Genomic DNA, 19620 nt, shown 5'->3' on the forward strand with positions numbered 1-19620 from the left:
AAAATTTGGTGATAGTAGTTTTTCACTCGCCGAACATTTTTTTTTCGAAATAGCAATATAAGTGAAAATTCTCGAAAATTCTCATATATGCCGATAACCACCAATTTGTCAAATCTGCCGGCCTAGGGGGCAAAACCAAGTACGCCGGAAGCTTCCTATAGGTCTTATGAAGCATTCAGGAAAATTTGGTGATAGTAGTTTTTCACTCGCCGAACATGTTTTTTTCGAAATAGCAATATAAGTGAAAATTCTCGAAAAATCCCATATATGCCGATAACCACCAATTTGTCAAATCTGCCGGCCTAGGGGGCAAAACCAAGTACGCCGGAAGCTTCCTATAGGTCTAATGAAGCATTCAGGAAAATTTGGTGATAGTAGTTTTTCACTCGCCGAACATTTTTTCTCGAAATAGCAATATAAGTGAAAATTCTCGAAAATTCCCATATATGCCGATAACCACCAATTAGTCAAATCTGCCGGCCTAGGGGGCAAAACCAAGTACGCCGGAAGCTTCCTATAGGTCTTATAAAGCATTCAGGAAAATTTGGTGATAGTAGTTTTTCACTCGCCGAACATGTTTTTTCGAAATAGCAATATAAGTGAAAATTCTCGAAAAAATCCACCAATTAGTCAAATCTGCCGGCCTAGGGGGCAAAACCAAGTACGCCGGAAGCTTCCTATAGGTCTAATGAAGCATTCAGGAAAATTTGGTGATAGTAGTTTTTCACTCGCCGAACATTTTTTTTCGAAATAGCAATATAAGTGAAAATTCTCGAAAATTCCCATATATGCCGATAACCACCAATTTGTCAAATCTGCCGGCCTAGGGGGCAAAACCAAGTACGCCGGAAGCTTCCTATAGGTCTAATGAAGCATTCAGAAAAATTTGGTGATAGTAGTTTTTCACTCGCCGAACATTTTTTTTCGAAATAGCAATATAAGTGAAAATTCTCGAAAAATCCCATATATGCCGATAACCACCAATTAGTCAAATCTGCCGGCCTAGGGGGCAAAACCAAGTACGCCGGAAGCTTCCTATAGGTCTTATGAAGCATTCAGGAAAATTTGGTGATAGTAGTTTTTCACTCGCCGAACATTTTTTTTCGAAATAGCAATATAAGTGAAAATTCTCGAAAATTCCCATATATGCCGATAACCACCAATTAGTCAAATCTGCCGGCCTAGGGGGCCAAACCAAGTCGCTTTTGTGTTAAGCGTTTTATTTGAGAACTCAAATTAATCGAATTGTTCAAGAATTTACAAAGCATAAAACAGTTTATGAAAAATCTTTATTGTCGAGTAAAGAAAATGCATCGCCCAATGCTTTTGCTCGCGCAGATCGCTCACGGCACTCACGAGTTATATCTGCTTTTCGCTTGATTGGTAACTTGTGCCGCTAGTATTGTTTTTTTTTGCTCGCGCAATTCAGCGGCACATTCGATTCCATTCAGATACCAATAAGCGGCACGACTTGCTCGCGCAGTTGCTCGCGCATTTAATTTGGGTATCGAGTGTACCTGTGTATCGAGCCACTGGTTCCGCATCATTTCTTCGCGTGTTACTTCTTCTGTTTGGCATTGCTGGATCACTCGTGTTGCTGTAAGATCCGCTTGTTCGATGAAGCGTTTTTTTCAGAGGAACGTCGCTGATACCGGTAATTATCTTGTCCCGGAGCATCTCGTCCTCCATGGCACCAAAGTTGCAGTCCTTAATGAGTTCTCGTGCACGGTTGATGAACTGCGTCATCGATTCGGGTGGTTTGGAATCATCGCCAGCTTCCTGATGACACTGATAAAATTCATAACGAGCAAGCTTCACGTTACGCTGCGGAATCATATTTCGAGAGAGAGATTCCATACACGCTGCTACCGTATTTCTCTCATGTTCCTGGAGAGGCCACAAGTTGAAAATCTTTCTCGCTTCTGCTCCTAAAGCCGACTTGAAAGTCGCCACTTTGACACGTTCCTCCAAAAATTCCACGCCGGAAGCAATGAGATAGTTCTCAAACGTGTCCTTCCAATTGACGATGTTCTCTCTCAGATTGCCACTTAGCTCCAGTGGCGTTGGGAATGGGATGCCGCTGTTGATGACGGGAGCTGCCGCCATTGCTGGTCCTGCTTGTGCCCCTGCTAGGGCTTCGGGCAGTGGTTGTTGCTGACCTTGGACGTTTTGAGCCATTACTATTCGTTGCTGAGCTGTTCACAATAACTGTTTATTAGTTCGGTTCTCGCGGTTTGCTTACTAGAGCTTGTTACTCAAGATTCGCAAGAGCAAACATTTCTTTTGAAGTAAAAATCACCCGTACTGACACCATGTTAACAAAACGACATGAGTGGGTTCGTGGTTGAACAATGATTGCTTTATTTCCGTTTATGTTGTTGTACGTGTAATAGGTATGGGAGCTATTTTATCAATAGGGCTGGTACATATTATAAAATCTAGGAGTGTTCGAATTCAAGACAGTATAACAACATGTTTAGCATAAATTGAAGCGAAATAGACGACTATGTCTAAGAATTATTGAAAATACTTTATTTAACTTCATATTGAGGAAAAAAAAGCAAAGATGCGTATTCCAGGTTATTCTTTCACCAGGACAAACTGAGTTTATGATATATTTTTGTTGTATGCCTAATTGATATTCTGCTTGTGTTTGAGCGTGTTTATATTTATGTGTTCTGTTTGTGCTGTTTTGTGTTGGCATGCCTGTCCCTGTGCGTCCGAAGGTAGACAAACTTAAAATTCATACTCTCAGGTCATACATCAGTAAAACCATTGTAAAAACGTATTATTCTGTTTTCTCTTTCCATCTGCAAAAAAAACAACTGCACCCATCGTAGGACGATTTCAATATTGCAACCTCGTCACTCCACGCGCTGAGCAATAGTATGACACTGGCACGCAATGAAAAGCAAAGCCCGCACTCTTCACCGCGGCTGCCTCGGCGCCAACCAAATCCCACCGCACCAGTGCTAACTAGTAACGATATTTATGCAGGCGGTCCCTCCCTCCAGTCCCAGTCGAGCAGTTGCAGCTATGCGTCATCCTCATCCAGTTCATCTGCCAGTGGTAGTGGTGGTAGTAGTGGTTGCAGCAGCGGAAGTTCCAACAGTGGACAACAGATGGCAGCCTTAGTGACGACGCCTGCAGCAGTAGCAGCAGCCGCAGCTGCCTCAGCACCACCAATGGCCGCCACTGCCACCCATACAGTCAATGGAAATCTCGTCACGCACACCAACATCTCATTGAACAATAACAGTCACTGTAGTAATATGTGCACAACTGGTGGTGGTGGTAGCAGTGGATCTAGCGGGACACCAAGCCATAATCTTGTCAAATGTAACAAGTCCTCATCTTCGTCTCTCCTACCACAGACACAAACCAACGTCGCTCCGTCGGCCAGCACACACTCACAACAAGTGCAACAAAATCGACTAAGCGCACCGGCAAGCTCATCTGTAGCTACTCCTAGCGGAAGCAATCCCAGCAGTTATCTAATGTACCGGGCACTCAGCAAAGCTCTATCCTCCGAGAGTCAGTCATCTAGTTCGATGGAGTCAATATACCAACCTTTACCTCCTCCACTACCCCCCAGAAAATCCTCTCCCGGAATTCTAACATCCACTCCTTCCTCCGACTCTTCCAGATCAAAATCTACCAATCCTCGTTGTCCGTCACAATTGCTGGCAGCACGCAATACCCAGAACCAAATCAATTCAGCATCTAGTCTTTGCAACCTCTCTAATCAGGTTGCAACCAGCCTTAATCTCAGTCGCAGTTCAGAGAATCTCTCAAGTGCTATCCGCATCGACAACCATGTCCCTAAAACCAATCCCCCTCCAGTCCCAAAGCACCAGACTCCCATCGAACCTTGTCCTTGTAATAACACTACTGCTCCTCCAAAACCCCCCGAACCAGATCCCTTCAACCAAGAGGATCTAGACAAAGTAATCGTCGGACCCGCTGAAACCATCGTCGGGATCATCGACACCCGGCCACTGGAAGCTCGTCAACCCATCATCCTCAAAGTAGATGACAAAAATGATCACAATCTAGTCCTCACCAGTACAAGCAACGTTTACCAGTTCAAACCAACCTCTATCAGCACCAACATCAATGGAATCCTGTCCAATGAGGTAACCATCTATCAACCAGCACAGCCCATCCTTCCGCAACCTCATCATACTCCAAAGCAACCGCAACCTCAGCCAAGACACCAGCAGCAACAACATCAACAGCCACAATCCTGCGCAACTATCCAAGGCACCAACCCGCAACACCAGCGACACCAGTCGCTCCCAGCAAACAACGCCACCATCAACGCTAAGGTTACTCCTCAACCGCCTTCCAAGTCAATCACCACTTCCCAGCTGTCGGCGGCTCTGGCCGCAGCCGCCACCAAATCCGACAGCACCAACCCACTCCTCTACGAGAACGTGCACCTCTCGTCGACTGCGACCTCCACGACGGATTGCAACGGGTCGAGCACAACGAGCAACAATAACCACCTGAGCAGCAGCGCTGTGGCTGCGGCAATGGCTGCGTCCGGCAGTGCGCACGGTTCTGCCGCAGCCAACAACAACAATACGAACGTGCCCTACGAGAACATCAACCTGGAGTATATCGCCCGGTTGATGCAGGAAGGCTACTCCAAGGAGAACGTCATCACGGCGCTCGGTATTTCCCGCAACAACATCGAGATGGCGTGCGACATCCTGCACGAGTTTGTCAGCAAAAGCGGAGGCGGGGGTTAGAGTCTTGGCTACCCTTTTGATCATCATGCAATACATTACATAAATTACACGTGTATAGAAACTGTAGTAAGCTGTCGCGTAGCGACCAACAGAAACGACATAGACTGCTAGGACGATGAGATGATGAGAGAGCAGCGTGACTCTTTGGATTCTAATTTATTTTCTATGTAGGTAGAAGTAGCAGTGTGAGGGTTGACGAGAAAGCGAATAAGTGAAAGCGAGAGTGCTCGTAGTTCTTAGTACACTAAGAAGTAGTAGTTGAAAACAATCATCTATAGCAATAAATTGCAGTTCACAAAGGGCGAAGGGAAGTGACCAGAAATAGTTTCTGTGGCATCTCTCAAAGTTGACAGTGTAAATAGTTAGTGTGTGTGATCATGACTAGATATAAGAATAAACACAAACACACACACGCGTATATTACATACATACACATACTGCGCAACTATATAAGCATCTTGTGAAAAGTGAAGCTTTGTTTTAGTTCCTTACTAGCAGCTAATTGAATTTAATATAAAGAAATGACTCTGTTCTGTAGAAACTAATTATTAGGAGAAAGAATTATACTCAAACAAATCACAGCAAAAAAAAACGAAATGTCGAACAGAGCAAAACAGAATTCAAGCACGGGTTTTCCTTATTTTCTGTTTAATTAGTTTAGTTTTGTCATATGCTACTGACTACGATTTTGAAATTTCACCGAATAAAATGAAAATGAACCAAATTACCCTCGATATATTATGCTTTTCTTCATATTCCACGCAGTGAGACTGTATAGGACAATTATCGTAATGCCAAGAAAAATAAAGCAACGACCCATGTATGAGTGACGATTGTTGTTACAAAGAAAATGCTTGTAATACTAAATAATCGAAGAGATCTATGACACTTAAGGCGAAGTAGTCCGTCATTGAAATTTGTACGCGTCGTTGATGATTGTTGCTAATTCATCTCGCGATTTTGAATCAAAAAATCAGTTGGTTTTGCACTGACACAGCTGAAAAAGTATCAGCATGCTTTATGCATGTTAACGCGTGCAGTGTTACTTTTTCAAGTCAATATAAACGATATAAACTATCAAGACTGAGTTTTATCACTTTGAAATGCAAGCTGAAAAATCATCATTGTTGTCAAAACGATTGACGGGCTACTCTTAAGGCCGCACGGGACGTCATCATAATCATCCTATCCATTTCAAGAAGCAAATCCCAAGAACCACTCCATATATCGATGCGAAAATGAATCACTATGATTCTATATATGTAGTGCACAACCCAATACATGTTCAGCTTCATCGGTTCACTAAAACTCGAGATTTGCTTCCACAAAGTTTTGATGATAATTTTTAGAGTGAGACGAAAGATAGGGAAAATAACACGGTCTCCCGTGTCGCCTTAAGGCTAAGAGGCTTTCTTCTTCTTCTTGACATTAGGTACCAGCTGGGACAGAGCCTACTTCGCAGTTTTATGTGCTTATGAGCACTTTCATAGTTCTTAACTAAGGGATTTCTTTGCCATTTTTGCATCCGTATATCGTGTGGCAGGCACGATGATACTATATGTTCAGCGCAGTTAAGGAAATTTTCATCAATAAAAGATACTGTACCGAATGGGAACCAAACCAGACACGGACTTTATCACTAGGCTACGCGGGGTAGATAGAACTCTGAATGTTGTCATCCAAGATTGATTCTTGCAAGGACGTGGTCAGTAACGAACAACTTGGCTTCTCCAATACTCACTTTGGGGTTAATTTTTTTGTACAATCAGGTCTCCTATTAGATCCTATCACCCACTTCACGCCCACCGCAGTTTCTCAGCTACTGTCTTATAGATTCCGATGAAATTTGGTAGGTAATAGGGTAACGGTCGTATTTTGGACCCCCTAAGAAAGTGATTTTAGTTTTGTGTCCCAATTTATTAATTGCACAGCGTAACAAAGTCAAAGAATAAGTCAAAATGTAGAGAAAAACTTCCTCTACGAGATAAAAATGCCCAAAAGGTCATGTAGGATGAAAAAAAACCTCGAAAATAATTGAATTGTGAAGCACTGTTTTTCATTATTTTGGACACACCAATACATTTTGGACCCTCAAAGTATATATTTTGGACCCCCGGCATTATTTATCTTTTGGCAACTAAGTCCATGACACTGGTTGTATAATATGCTTGCCCATAGTCTAATCAATCGATCGACAATGGAAAACCGAAGAAATTCTACGCTGTTTGTCCAGAAATTTGAAAAAAGTTTTTGTTTATAGGGTGCCGGTGCCATTGGTGGACTACCTAAGCTTTAAAAAATCATAACAAAATAACGAAAAGCCTTAACAGAGATCTTTTGGCGTCAACAGAAAGATTTCAACCTCTACTATATGGGAAAAATATAAAAATAGTGATAAAACTAATTTTTTAACATAAAATCGCTTGAGTCACTATTGGTACACGTGTTCCAGTAGTTGCGCTAGTGCTCCAGTAGTAGACGTTCGGGAATGATACAAGGAATTTTGAACAAAATGGTAACATTTTACATGGGTTTTACATTTTTCCCTCGAAACAGCAATTAATATCTTTCGAATGAAGAATAAAGATCACCTCTGGGACTTTTCTTCATTTTTATACATCCATTTTAAAAACTGCTTCCATCCGTTGATCCACTACTGGAACACGACGGCCACTATTGGTGCAAGGGAGCAAATTTTTTGCGTTAACTTAATTATTTATATGACTTTTTGATAGAATAAAAAGCTGAAATTTGGCAAATCGGCTAAACTAGAGGCGATCTATCCACCAAAAATAACACATGTCGTTTTTATCGAAAAATGTGGTTTTTATTCCATAGTCCAATCTACTGGTACATTACAACCATTGGTACCGGCACCCTACTTGAAAAATTTCTGACGGCTTCAATTTCTGTGTGTAACGTGGTGTAACGGTTGCATGGATGCACCGATTAAATTAAATTAATTTCAGATAAAATAAACACATTTTCTTTGTACAAACGGTTGATGCAAGTGCGGAATAGTCCTATCTTCCTAAATAGCATGCAAATTGACCTGGTCTTTCGATTTAAACTGGGAAATTTGCAGGAAAATGGCCAAGGGGGTCCAAATTATATTGGTTACCCTAGCTGTCGGAAAACCTCTGGTGAAGATATTCAAAAGTGCCAAGAATAAATAACGTTCCCTAGGAAAGCATCTTGCGTAGGTGATATACTACGTCATCGATTTTAGACGATATTTCTCCTGTTGCCCAGAAAATCTCGGGTTCCCAGGACTTTTATCACTGTGTGCAACCTTCGTATTCATTGTCTTCCACAAACTTATCAACAATTGCTTGCTAAGTATTATTTTCGATTTTTTTTCTATCTCAGCACAACACAACTAGGTCTTGCTCCATTTCTATCTGCAACCATGAACTTAGTTTAGGTAGATTGATGGTCAAACCTTTCGTCGTTTTCACTCTGTTCAGAAGTACGAAGGCCTACAATCGACTCCAGTGAGGTTGATATCGTCCGCAATGCTAAGAAACATGTTCATCTAAAGTTGCACGTACAAGTTTAAATAGTTCCGCCAGAAAACCATGTTCAGACATTATCTGCCACAGTTGATTTCTCTTCACTGGACCATTGCAGCTTTGCATTGATATCAATAAACAGATGGGTATTCAGCAAGTTATACACTCGGAATTTCTCTTATACAAGATGTAAGATCATTCTCATAGTAAATATTTTATCATCTTTTTATCATCTTTTGACTTTTTTGTTTCAAAAATCTATTTGGTATTCACTGACCAGCGGTTTCAATCTTAATTAAACACAGGACATTGAAACTAACAAAAAAAAGAACTCTCGCCTGGCAGTTTTTCAATTAGAAAATAGTCATAAAATGCCCAAGTAAATTGAAATTTGCCAAACAATTGTAAGTAAAAGCACAGATAACAAGAACTGATCTTCCATATCATGTATAAACCTCTACTTTGCATGTTACGCAACAAAGTCTTGCACCAAGCTCTTGAAAAACTCGAAAACGCTTGTAGATCTCCGAAATTAGTACTGTAGTACTTATCGATATCGAAAAATATTAGGTCGAGAGCTGAGAGAGAGGAGGCAGCTAGCTTAGATTGCGAGCTCCCAAAAGTCAATGGAACCTGTCACCAACTGTCACTGGAAAATGTGCAAACCTGTCAAAATTCAAATAAAAGTACCGAAAAACTAAACATTACATATTCTTTGTAATGGCATTAAATGGACAAATTGATGTGTCCTCTCGTGGCTACCCCTACGCCCCTAACTAGAGATCATGGAGCCGTGAGTTCGATTCTTCGAAGACGTGTAACTTTTTCGCAAAACTTCTTATCTGCATTCATCGATTCTTCTTCATCGTTAATGCAGGAAACTGATTCTCTTTTTGTAACATATTTTTGTGATGTAGGATGAAGAATCACTATATCTTGCTTCATTAACAAGAAATATTGCAGAGTAGACCTATTCATTTGTCTGGAAATTTCCCAGTCAACCAATACTTTGATTTTTATATCAAAATGATCTTCTGGTCAAAATTTCAGTCATTTTGGAGATAATTTAGGTGTGCTTCAAGTCAATTATGTGTTTCTGAGCTAATTTCAAGCTTTAAAAATTCATAACTATCAAACGTAACACCAAAAATTATCGAAAATCGAACACATTTTTATGATTGGAGTAAGTTTTAACATAGTTTGGTTGAGATTTGTGATTCAAGGTTCTTGAAAATCACTATTTTTAGGGAGTGTTCTCATGCGTGAATTAACTATCACCAGGTTGCGATGCGGTGTTCGATCTTTGGGCATTTTTTGTAATTTATTGCCTAAAGCAACATGTCAGCTGTTGATGGTTAATGAATTCATAGATTTATTTCGTTCGATTCCTGTTGACTAGGGTCTGAAAAAATAATGTCAATGTGTGTTTTTCTACCAATACATTCAGAAAATTGTAATTTTTGGGTACTGTGGAGAACAAATCATGATCAAACAATGTTTAAACTCAATTTAATCTTATTTGCGTGTTTGACAAACTTGAACAGAATTGAATTAGCTATCAAATAGTGATAATAGCAAATGGTTTTGATTTTCCACATGCTAGCTATGATTTTTCAAAGCTTGAAATCAGCACTAAAACACATTTTTAACTTGAAGAATACTGAAATCTTTATCAAATTAGCTGAAAATTTGACCAGACATTGTTTTTAGTATGAGAATTCAGTATACTGCTTGACCGGCAGATTTACAGAAATTTTGTTTTCAAATATGAACAGGAGTTATCTAATTAAGCGAAGTTATTGACCAAAGAGAGGATCGAAGAAAAGAAATCGCTTATGTCAGTTAGGCCCTAATGAAGTTACATCACAGATTTATTTTATAAACCGATTAAATGAAGTATTGTTTAAAATTTAATGATACTATATGGTACATAATACATTTCTCTACACGATGATATTTTTAGAAGTAGCGAAAAATATTCCGATACGTTTTCTTATTTGAGCTAAGTATACTATATCGCTCAAGAAAAGTAAAGACATTCCTTGACTGAATCGGTCAAGAAATTTCCTACAGAGAGCCCCCTTTGAAATGGCATTTCTTCTCAACTGCGTATTGAGGTCTGAAAAATGTAATTTTCTGGACAATTTCTAAGAAGAAATTTTCCAAGCCACGAAATAGGCGATTCCTTTTCTTGTCAGTAACAAAACAGCCTTTAAGCGCAAAAATTGCTCAGACCAAATTGTCAATAAAATTAACCTCAAAAACTTGATTTTCCAACCTAAAACTAGTGCTTTTACAATCCGGATCTCAATTTTAACGAAAGATAAGATATAAAACAAACGAATTCAGAACAAAGATGTTGGAATCAGCCATTTCGATCCGAATTAGGCATTAGGCATTAGTCGAACCACTGGACGGTCACTCTGGAACTCACTATACTTTCTCCTTTCAAATCAATTTAAATATTACACTTTCACAATTTTTTTACAATCTCACTGCCAGATGATCTCTCCAGAACTTCACTCTACCTTTCAATATGGCTCAATAGGGTCCTAAAATGTTTAATGAAATCTCGTTTTCATTTGATAACACGAAAGAGCATGTTACTGCAACTACTTTAGCAATTTTTCCCGCTCAAATAACGGATATATCATATTAAGGTGAAACAGCTTGGAATCAAAATCTAAGATTGCACTGAAACTTCAAAGGCACAAATCTCACGGAGAAAGCATCCAACATCAGTGCACTTTTTATTTTGACTTTGTGCACTAGCAGAAAGTTTAAAATAAGAAGATCAGAAACGTTTGCCAACTATTTCTCTAGTTTAGTGCCTTTAAAAACGTGAGTAGGGGCACAAGCCGGCCATTATGCCGGCCATCTTTGGATTCCGAGATGTTTCACCTTAAAACTTAAATTTAAAAATTGGATTCATAAATGAACCTTGACACTTGAGATCATGTTTGACGTTCGCTTAGTCGACACTGGGGTTGTTCATATCTGACATTTCGGAAGGGACACGGAAAACAAAATACACTCAAATTTTGAGTTTAAACCGAGGGGTGTGACAAAATCTATAAAACATAAAAAAATGTTTTTTTTTTTTTTGTACTTAAACAAATGAAAAACATTAAAAAATTGAGTAAACATGTGTTTTTGGCATAAACTTAAGCGTTTGGCACTAAAATTGAGACAGAGCTTTAGGACCCTATTACTTCACTATCACTATTCGGAAGATCATGCCGAACATAAAAGAGAACCCAAAGAACCACAGCACCAAACGACTATACTGTCCAAATTCAATCTCCAAACTGGCTATTCATCTCCTCCAGGCTGCCAAAGTTTTCCAAGTTGCTCTCGACGTCGACGGAAGCACACAAAAGTTTTTTGAAACGGAACAATGAGTGTACTACTTTTAGTACTTATCTTGCATGCTTGCCTGCAAGTTGTTTTGTCACATTGGCGATTGTAACCGCATAACAGTCACATTGAGCCTCATAATGCAGTAGCGATGAAATTTCTATCAGAATTAGTTTCTGACTATTCACCCAATATGCGTTGAACAAAATTACAGCCTCAAATAAGCACTTTTTAATTCTTAGTGATTTTTTGAAATTTTAGTTTCCTCCCATACTGAAATAAAATGCAAACTTGGTATCCCATGCACTCAATTCCTACTTTTGTCGAATGTTACAAATATGCAGTTGGGGACGGACCTGGTGTAGTGGTTAGGACACACGCCTCTCACGCCGAGGACCTGGGATCGAATCCCATCCCCGAGATAGTCACTGACAAAAAATTTGTAGTGACGACTTCCTTCGGAAGGGAAGTAAAGCCGTTGGTCCCGAGATGAACTTAGCCCAGGGCTAAAAATCTCGTTAATAAAGAAAGAAAAAAAAATGCAGTTATGGGCAGTACTGCTATTCCTACAAAAAAAATTGATATTTCTACCTTTTCCAAATAATAACTTCGCTGTTGACCATATTTTACCAAGAAAATAATAATATTCTTCAAAACAGTAGCATGTGATGAATCTGTAAATCTATTATCTACTCACTAGGTGCGCTACCGAAGTATAGACCGAAGGCGGGTTCACTCTGTCAGAGTACAATGAACACATCTTGGCTAACAGTATGTTTTGTTTTGCGCTTGGAGGCCTATACATGGGAATTCGGGAATGATCAACTTCTTTCCAATAATAAACTACACCGTGAATTAAGGTACCTTGGAGAAAATTTGAGAAAATTCCTAGAGGAAAACCTAAAAGAGTTTTTGGAGAAATTCCGTTAGAAAATCTTCAATGAATTGCTCCTTCAATCTTTGGAAATAATTTTGAATAAAAGTTTGTTTAAAAATCAGGAAGATCTTTGGAAAAATCTGCATTTCTAATTAAAATCCTGTGAGATTCCCTAGAGCAGATGTAGTTCTGAGAAACAAGTAAGGCTCTTTAAGGTGAAGATGAATCGAAGCCAAACATCAAATTTTCAAGAGCACAAATCTGAAGAACCGTACCACCAGCTAGTGACCAATCGATTAAGTTTTCATCCTCAACGGATGTTTGGTTCAGCAGATTTGTGCTCTTGAAAATTTGAGGTTGGGCTTCGATTCACCTTCACCTTAACACTTCAGTTGTTGCGCTGTTGTATTTTGTACTACACTGATGAAAAAACCTCGCTTTTCGTTCACAACAGCAGCGTGGTGGTTCTCACGGTGGTCAACCACGCGATGACTGGAAGGTTAAGGTGATTCCTAAAAAAATGAAGAAATCATCAAAAAATTATTTTATTCTTTTAAAAGTTATTGAATAAAACCTTAACGTAAATTAGAGATGGGCAAAATGAATCGGAACCGTTCAAAAGAGCCGATTCAATCAATTGAACGAGTGATCCGTGGCTCTTTTTTGGTGAGAGTCGGTTCTCAACGGATCAGATAAAAAGTGACCCGTGAAAAGAAAGAACAGACTCTTTTCTCCTATGCTCTTTCGTTCGTATTTCAGCTTTTTATAACGCTTGACACGTGTCTTGTTTTGCCCGCCACGCCACACATGCCAGCGCAGTTTGCTGTTTCTTCGTGCTCTCAGCGCTCTCAGAATAGGCAGACAAATTTGCCCCGCCCACTTGCAAATGAAGGATAAAGAGAGAAAATTTTCACCTGAACGGCGAAACGCATAGTTTTGCATCTTTCGTTAGGGTCGGGGATGGGAAATCAGCTCAATGTGGCGTTCATGTCCACTCGATGTACGAAAAATGAGGAAGCAGAAGAACGGAATGAACCAACGGATCCGTTCGCTCGGTTCGCTCTTCCTTTACGAGCCGCTGAGCCACTGAACCGTTCAAAAGATCCGTTTCACTAAAGTGAGTAATCCGGATTGAACCCGTTCATTAAAAAGAGCCGTTTTGCACATCTCTAACGTAAATACAGTGATAATTTTTGGAAAATTTGTTAAAGAACCTTCAAAAAAATCTTTACAACTCTTAAGAGCGAATTTGAAAAAAAAAAAGCGCTGAAATTTCTGATCAGATCTGTGGAGAAATGATTCGATGATTCGATTGAAACTTTCTTGGAGGAATTGCTGGAACATTTGTGTAGCTTACAAGATCTGTATTAGTCTTATCCGAAGCATTTGAACGGGAGCTCCTAAAATTAGTTCTGAAGGAATCATTGCTAAAAATCATGGAAATTTCAGCACTTTTGGAGGAAACCCTAAAACTCTCATGAAACCCCCATAGGAATTCCTAGATAATATTTTGAATAAATACAAGGCAGTTTAATGTTCTGTAAAAAGAATAACTCGAGAAATTTCAGAAGAAATTTCTAGGGGCGTTTTCTTGAGGGAATCTTTTCTGGAATGTTCTTGAGGAAATGGAAAAGGCTATATACTTTCAAGTTTTATGACTGACTTTAAAACGGAAATTGTTATATGAAATTGTAAAAAAAAAACAACTTTTCAACTAAGGTTCAAAACGCAGGAATCCACAAGCAAAGTTCTTTCTAGGAAAGCGAGTAGTAACATATGACAAAATCTACATCTTCAATCTATAGCATTGAAAGCCAAACAAACAATACCGGTTAGTGAATCAGATAACCTCATTTATTTTTTTGTTATCATATTTGATATTTCACGAAAGATATGTTCAGGTATATAGTTTACGTACGAAAAATGTTAAATTTAGCACGTCATTTTATCGAAATTACAATTCAAATACAAATACAAAATGATAAAATTAATAGAAACTAATTACAGTCACTGGATGTGTAGTAAGGTAGGCACAACGCAGAAAAATCGGAAATGTTTTTTGAATTTTTTGAAATGTGTTCGAAATGTCATACTAATTATCTTGTTTTTTTACCGCACTTGCAAATTATTGAGATTCTAAAGAATGATAATAAATCTTCGAGCTGTTTAGTAGAATATCTATAAGTAGATGAAAACACCGAATTGAGTACTATACCATTTAATTCCACTAGAGTTTGTATCCTTTGACAGATACGCGTATTTCAATCTCAACTGTAAGGCCGTCTTCAGTGTCGTCTACTAGACTCGACTAAATAAGTCAAACGATACAAACTCTAGTGGAATTTAATGGTATAGTACTAAATACGGGTTTTTCATCTACTTCTAAAGAATGTTACTATGATTCAAATCTCAATTTGTACAATTGAAGACCTATCAAACTACAAACATAGTGACTGTGTTAGATTAGTATTCATTACCATTTCGAACAAACTTTTTCTCATAAAAATGAACTACACAAGCAATATCATCCAAAGCAGCTAACCAAATTTTATACAAAACACAAATACCACTTTTGCATTATATTTGGTTTCAATTTCGAACTTAAAATCAACCTATACAAGCCACATAAATCGAAAATATTACAGAAGACGACATACAAAGAACTCAACAAAACAAAACACAATTGTAAACTAGTAAAAATTGGGTACACCCTGAAACATAAGAATTAAAAAATTGAGAAATGTTTTGAGCGGTAATCCTAACTAAAATTCAAAGGGAACAGATCATCAAATGGAGAAGGAGAGGAAACGAAACAATGCATCAAATGAAAATCGCTCGAAGGAAATGTACAGTGAAACTCAGATGACTGGAGAAAAACAAACCGCCAGAAACCAAAACAGTCGACAGCCAGGGATGTGCAGTTCAAAAGAGATAGATGAACAAGTATTTTTATACGCCACAGCAACTAAACCAAAACAATAGCTGACTAAACTAAGAAACTACTTACATCTGTAGAACAATCTGAAACCAGTTAGTGACACACATTGAGTGTAAACTGTTAGTGAATCTTTCTGTCGAACCAGCTGATACCAATTAAAATGTATACATACCACTACTCTTTTTTTCAAACTCACGTTGGAATTTAAAAACACAAAAATATCCTACTGCACCAAGACCAAACATTAATTAACACCATCTGAGCCAATCCATATAGCAAAAAAAAAAGAAATGAACATCACCTGGCATTATTGAGCCACCTGTTTCGATGTCATATCCGAAAAAACATGTTGCATTATTCCCTCAAAACAAAAATGAATCCAAACAAACAACCAAGTACAGAAAGGTTAAAAACCCTTACAAACCACACAAATCAGCTAGGATTACGAAAGGGAAGCGAATAAGTGATCGTACGAATCAGATAGCGAATGCAAATGATAATGCGTTGAAACGGTATTGAAACAAAGTGAAACAAATTGGACGATCGGAATAAATAAATTAAAAACGATTGAAACGAGTTTCAGTTAGTGGTGATGACATCTTTAGCTGATCAAAGAACCTCGTTATACTTGCGATTCTGCATTAGTTGAACTAAGACTCTTCCAACTTCTTCCAAGCTAGACCTGAATTCCAGCATTGAACCCTTCTTGGGGGCCGTCCATTAATTACAAAAGAAGTTATGGGGAGAGGGGGGTATAGATTTCTTACGTGTCAAACAAATTATTTCTCATTTTCTTACACAAAATCTTACTATCTTACACAATTAACTTTTTTTCTTCTTCTTCTTGGCATTAATGTCCTTCCTGGGACAGAGCCTTCTCAGCTAAGCGTTCAATGAGCAATTCTTTTCCAGAGTTACCATTTCCGAATTTGTATATCGTGTGACAGGCACAACGATACTCTATGCCCAAAAAAGTCAAGGTAAATTCTATTACTACAAGGTCTTGGACCGTCCTGGAATTGAACCCAGACATCTTCAGCATGACTTTGCTTTGTAGCCGCGGACTTTTTCACTAAACTTAGGAAGGCCCAAAGAGTTTACCGTTCCCGTTCAGTTATGCTGAAGATTATCAGATCCAAATCGTAGTCCTACCCAAACTAGGCCAGATGTATCTGCATTCAATCACAGCACGATGAAGGTCAACAGCAAAGAAAATAGATCATTATCTATTGACAGACGCCAAAGACGAAAGAGCACAAAAACGACATATACTACCCTATTCCACCATGTGTTACTGCTTCAAAATAATTTCCCTGTGTGTGACCGAAATTTCCTGATAATTCCAGGTTTTCCCAGGTCTTCCCAGGTGTCTACTCCCTGTTATCCAATCATCAGCAATAATCGAAAATTAAAAACTAGATTTTTCTTTCAAATTTCAATAAGCCTTTATGAAAATCATTTCACTACACTCCTGATAGCAAGTGTAGTGATACATTGTTATGTCAATGATCTGATTTTGAGATTAAAAAAAACTTGTCTATAAAATGCCCAGGAATCTAAATATCAAAGATTTGACCAGCAGTTCGTCAAGTTTTTCTACGACGAATGTCTGTTTTTAAAAAGGAATTTGATAAACATTTATCACGAAATCCAGTAAAGATCCTATTCCAAATCTGTGAAGAATAACTTCCGCATAGAACACAACAAAGATCAAGGAAAATTCAATTTTGTTTGACTTATTCTGGATATCTGCTAAGGAATATGTAAGCTTTGAAGCTAGCACTCTTGTCCTTCTGCTTTGAAATGGGCGTTAGACTACTTTACTTATTCTAACGTGATTTCGCCAGCAATTCGCAAGTCATGATCAATTCAATAAAAAAAATCGAATGATTCTCTTGCAAATCATGCAAGAAAGTCCCCGAAATTTTTTGCAAAAGGTCCTTCAAATATCTTAGGATTTATCCGAAAATTTTGGCCTGGAAATAATGAACGGTTTTCCCAAGTAGGGTAACCAATATATTTTGGCTATATATTTTAAATCGAAAGACCAACTCAATTCGCAAGTACCCCTTTTTCCCCATAAATAATTTCTGAATACGCCACTGCATAACACAAATAAAATAACAAAGAAATATGTTTCATTTTTTGATTGAAAAATAAAATGATTCGATTATCCGGTGGATTTGATCATCCGAAGTGAAAAAAATATCAATTCTCCGGATAATCAATTCCATACTGTATTTCAGTTTTTCATAGAATTTGATTCAATTTTAGTTGTTTGCGTCAATTCAAATGTAATTTTAATCGATTTAAAATAAATTTGATGAATTCTTCCATTCACATCAGATTTTTTTTATTGATCTCAATCTTCTTAGTTTTCATGGTTTCATATCTCATGCTTGAGGTTTTTCATGCTTGAGTTTAGTTGCCCACATTTAACGAAAAAACATAGTTTGTTATCTTGTTATCTTTGTTCGGCTGTGAATAATTATTCAACTCTAAGGCCTCACGGGATATCATTGTAATCATCAATCATTACCCTATGTATTTGAAAAAGCAAATCTCCAGTTCCACTTCATATGAAAATATATCACATTTAGTCTAATGTTGCTGGTGGTTAGCAGAATTTGCAGAACACTTCAGCAAAGCGAACTGAAATTTCAGCAGAAAACTGTAAATTTGCTTCTGCAAAGCTTCAATAATAATAAGGATTTGCATCGAGTGAATGGTAGGATACCTTCTGATGCTTCGTAACAGAAGAGCACTAACTACATTGCGTAACTAAAATGACATTTTTGCTTATCTCAAGGATTAAACTATGTGTCTCTAGTAGATTTGGAGTCGCTGAATCTGATGCCGCTCTCAGAAATGTCCCTGCGTGTCACAAACACTGGTTTAATTGATGTTTATATGAAATTTAAGGTATGATTTATCGATATTTTTTGTGATCTAATTCAGCAAGCATGCAAAATAGGTCTTCAACTTTCATTTCAGATATAATTTGGTTGAAATTGCACGACAAAATTTAGATTGAATCGATTTTTTCAACACGCTTGCAGTCTCCATACAAAACTCTTCGTTTCCCGTACATGGCAAAATACAATAATTTTCTAAAACACCAAAAAATAACTTTTGAGCATCGATAGTAGTATGAACGTTGCTGATAAGTATTGTGATACACATAAAGTTTGAATTCTGTAGGATGATATAGTCAAATTTCGCATTTTTAACAGCCAATATCTAAAAAACTATACGTGCTATGATATTTTTGAAAACGGCAATGGTTTCAGCAACCCTTAATTAAGTAAATAGCGGTATTTTGATGCTTGAGACAAAAACATGTTCCGCAGTGCTATGAGCTAATGATATGAAATTTGGAACAAATGTCGTCCATCAAGAACTTAACTAGAAACGTACAAATGGATCTAAAACAAGTAATGAGGCGGGAATTAATGCCTTTACCCTTCCCAACCACAACCTATACCGTGGTGAATCAAAATCCGGACACTCTGGTGCCATTAATAGATTAAAGTTAAAATTAAGTGACAATATGTTTGGTTTTTATTTACTCATTTTACTTTTAACAATATTAATCATTTAACATTTATTTCTGATCTAGTAACCATCGTCAAATAATTAAAAAAAAATAAAAACAAAAAATTTGTTCGTGTTGGACGTTATCTCGTCGTGGTCCAACTCCAACTCAAATTTTACGATGGATTAACGCGCAAATATCGTTTGTTATAAAATAAGTTGGAAATATATATTTATCGGTGTTTTAAAAGACTGTCCGGGATTACGAGTGAGATTTTAGAAACACAAGTAAGAGAAAAAAAAAACTTTTCGAGCCACATCGAGTGCAGTTCAAGCAACATGAACTTCGTTTCAGGTAATCAAACCACTTACACTCCCGTGCATAAGTTTGGGTTCACCCCCTTAAAAACATGAATAAGTGTTCAGTCCATATCTCTGTGATTACACGTCCAATTGAAACTCTCTAAGCCGCATTCGAAAGGCAAAAAGTTATTCTTACTTCGTATGTATTTTTGCAAATACATTCTTTGAACTTTGTATACTATTTTTTTACTTAAAGTTGTGACATTTTTCAAAAAACATAGCTAATTTCTTCAGCATTGGATCGACCAAAATGTTAAAACAATGTGTCATTAGAATCGTATTCTT

General features: G+C 37.9%; 1 protein-coding gene across 4 annotated transcripts in view; it reads left to right on the plus strand.

Annotated features, from left to right (window-relative positions):
• The window catches only part of LOC5572351 (E3 ubiquitin-protein ligase CBL-B-B), a 293118-nt gene extending 287508 nt beyond the window's left edge, over nt 1-5610 (plus strand). For 3 of the 4 annotated variants that reach the window (XM_021841121.1, XM_021841122.1, XM_021841123.1), the window contains one exon: nt 2841-5610. In XM_021841121.1, coding sequence (XP_021696813.1) covers nt 2841-4754 — 1914 coding nt within the window. In that variant the 3' untranslated portion in view covers nt 4755-5610. The remainder of the gene's footprint in view (nt 1-2840) is intronic. The other variant, XM_021841125.1, reaches the window with a different exon arrangement.
• The last annotated feature ends 14010 nt before the right edge of the window (nt 5611-19620 follow it).

The sequence above is a fragment of the Aedes aegypti genome, chromosome 2, assembly GCF_002204515.2.
Source record: "Aedes aegypti strain LVP_AGWG chromosome 2, AaegL5.0 Primary Assembly, whole genome shotgun sequence".
Lineage (NCBI taxonomy): Eukaryota > Metazoa > Arthropoda > Insecta > Diptera > Culicidae > Aedes > Aedes aegypti.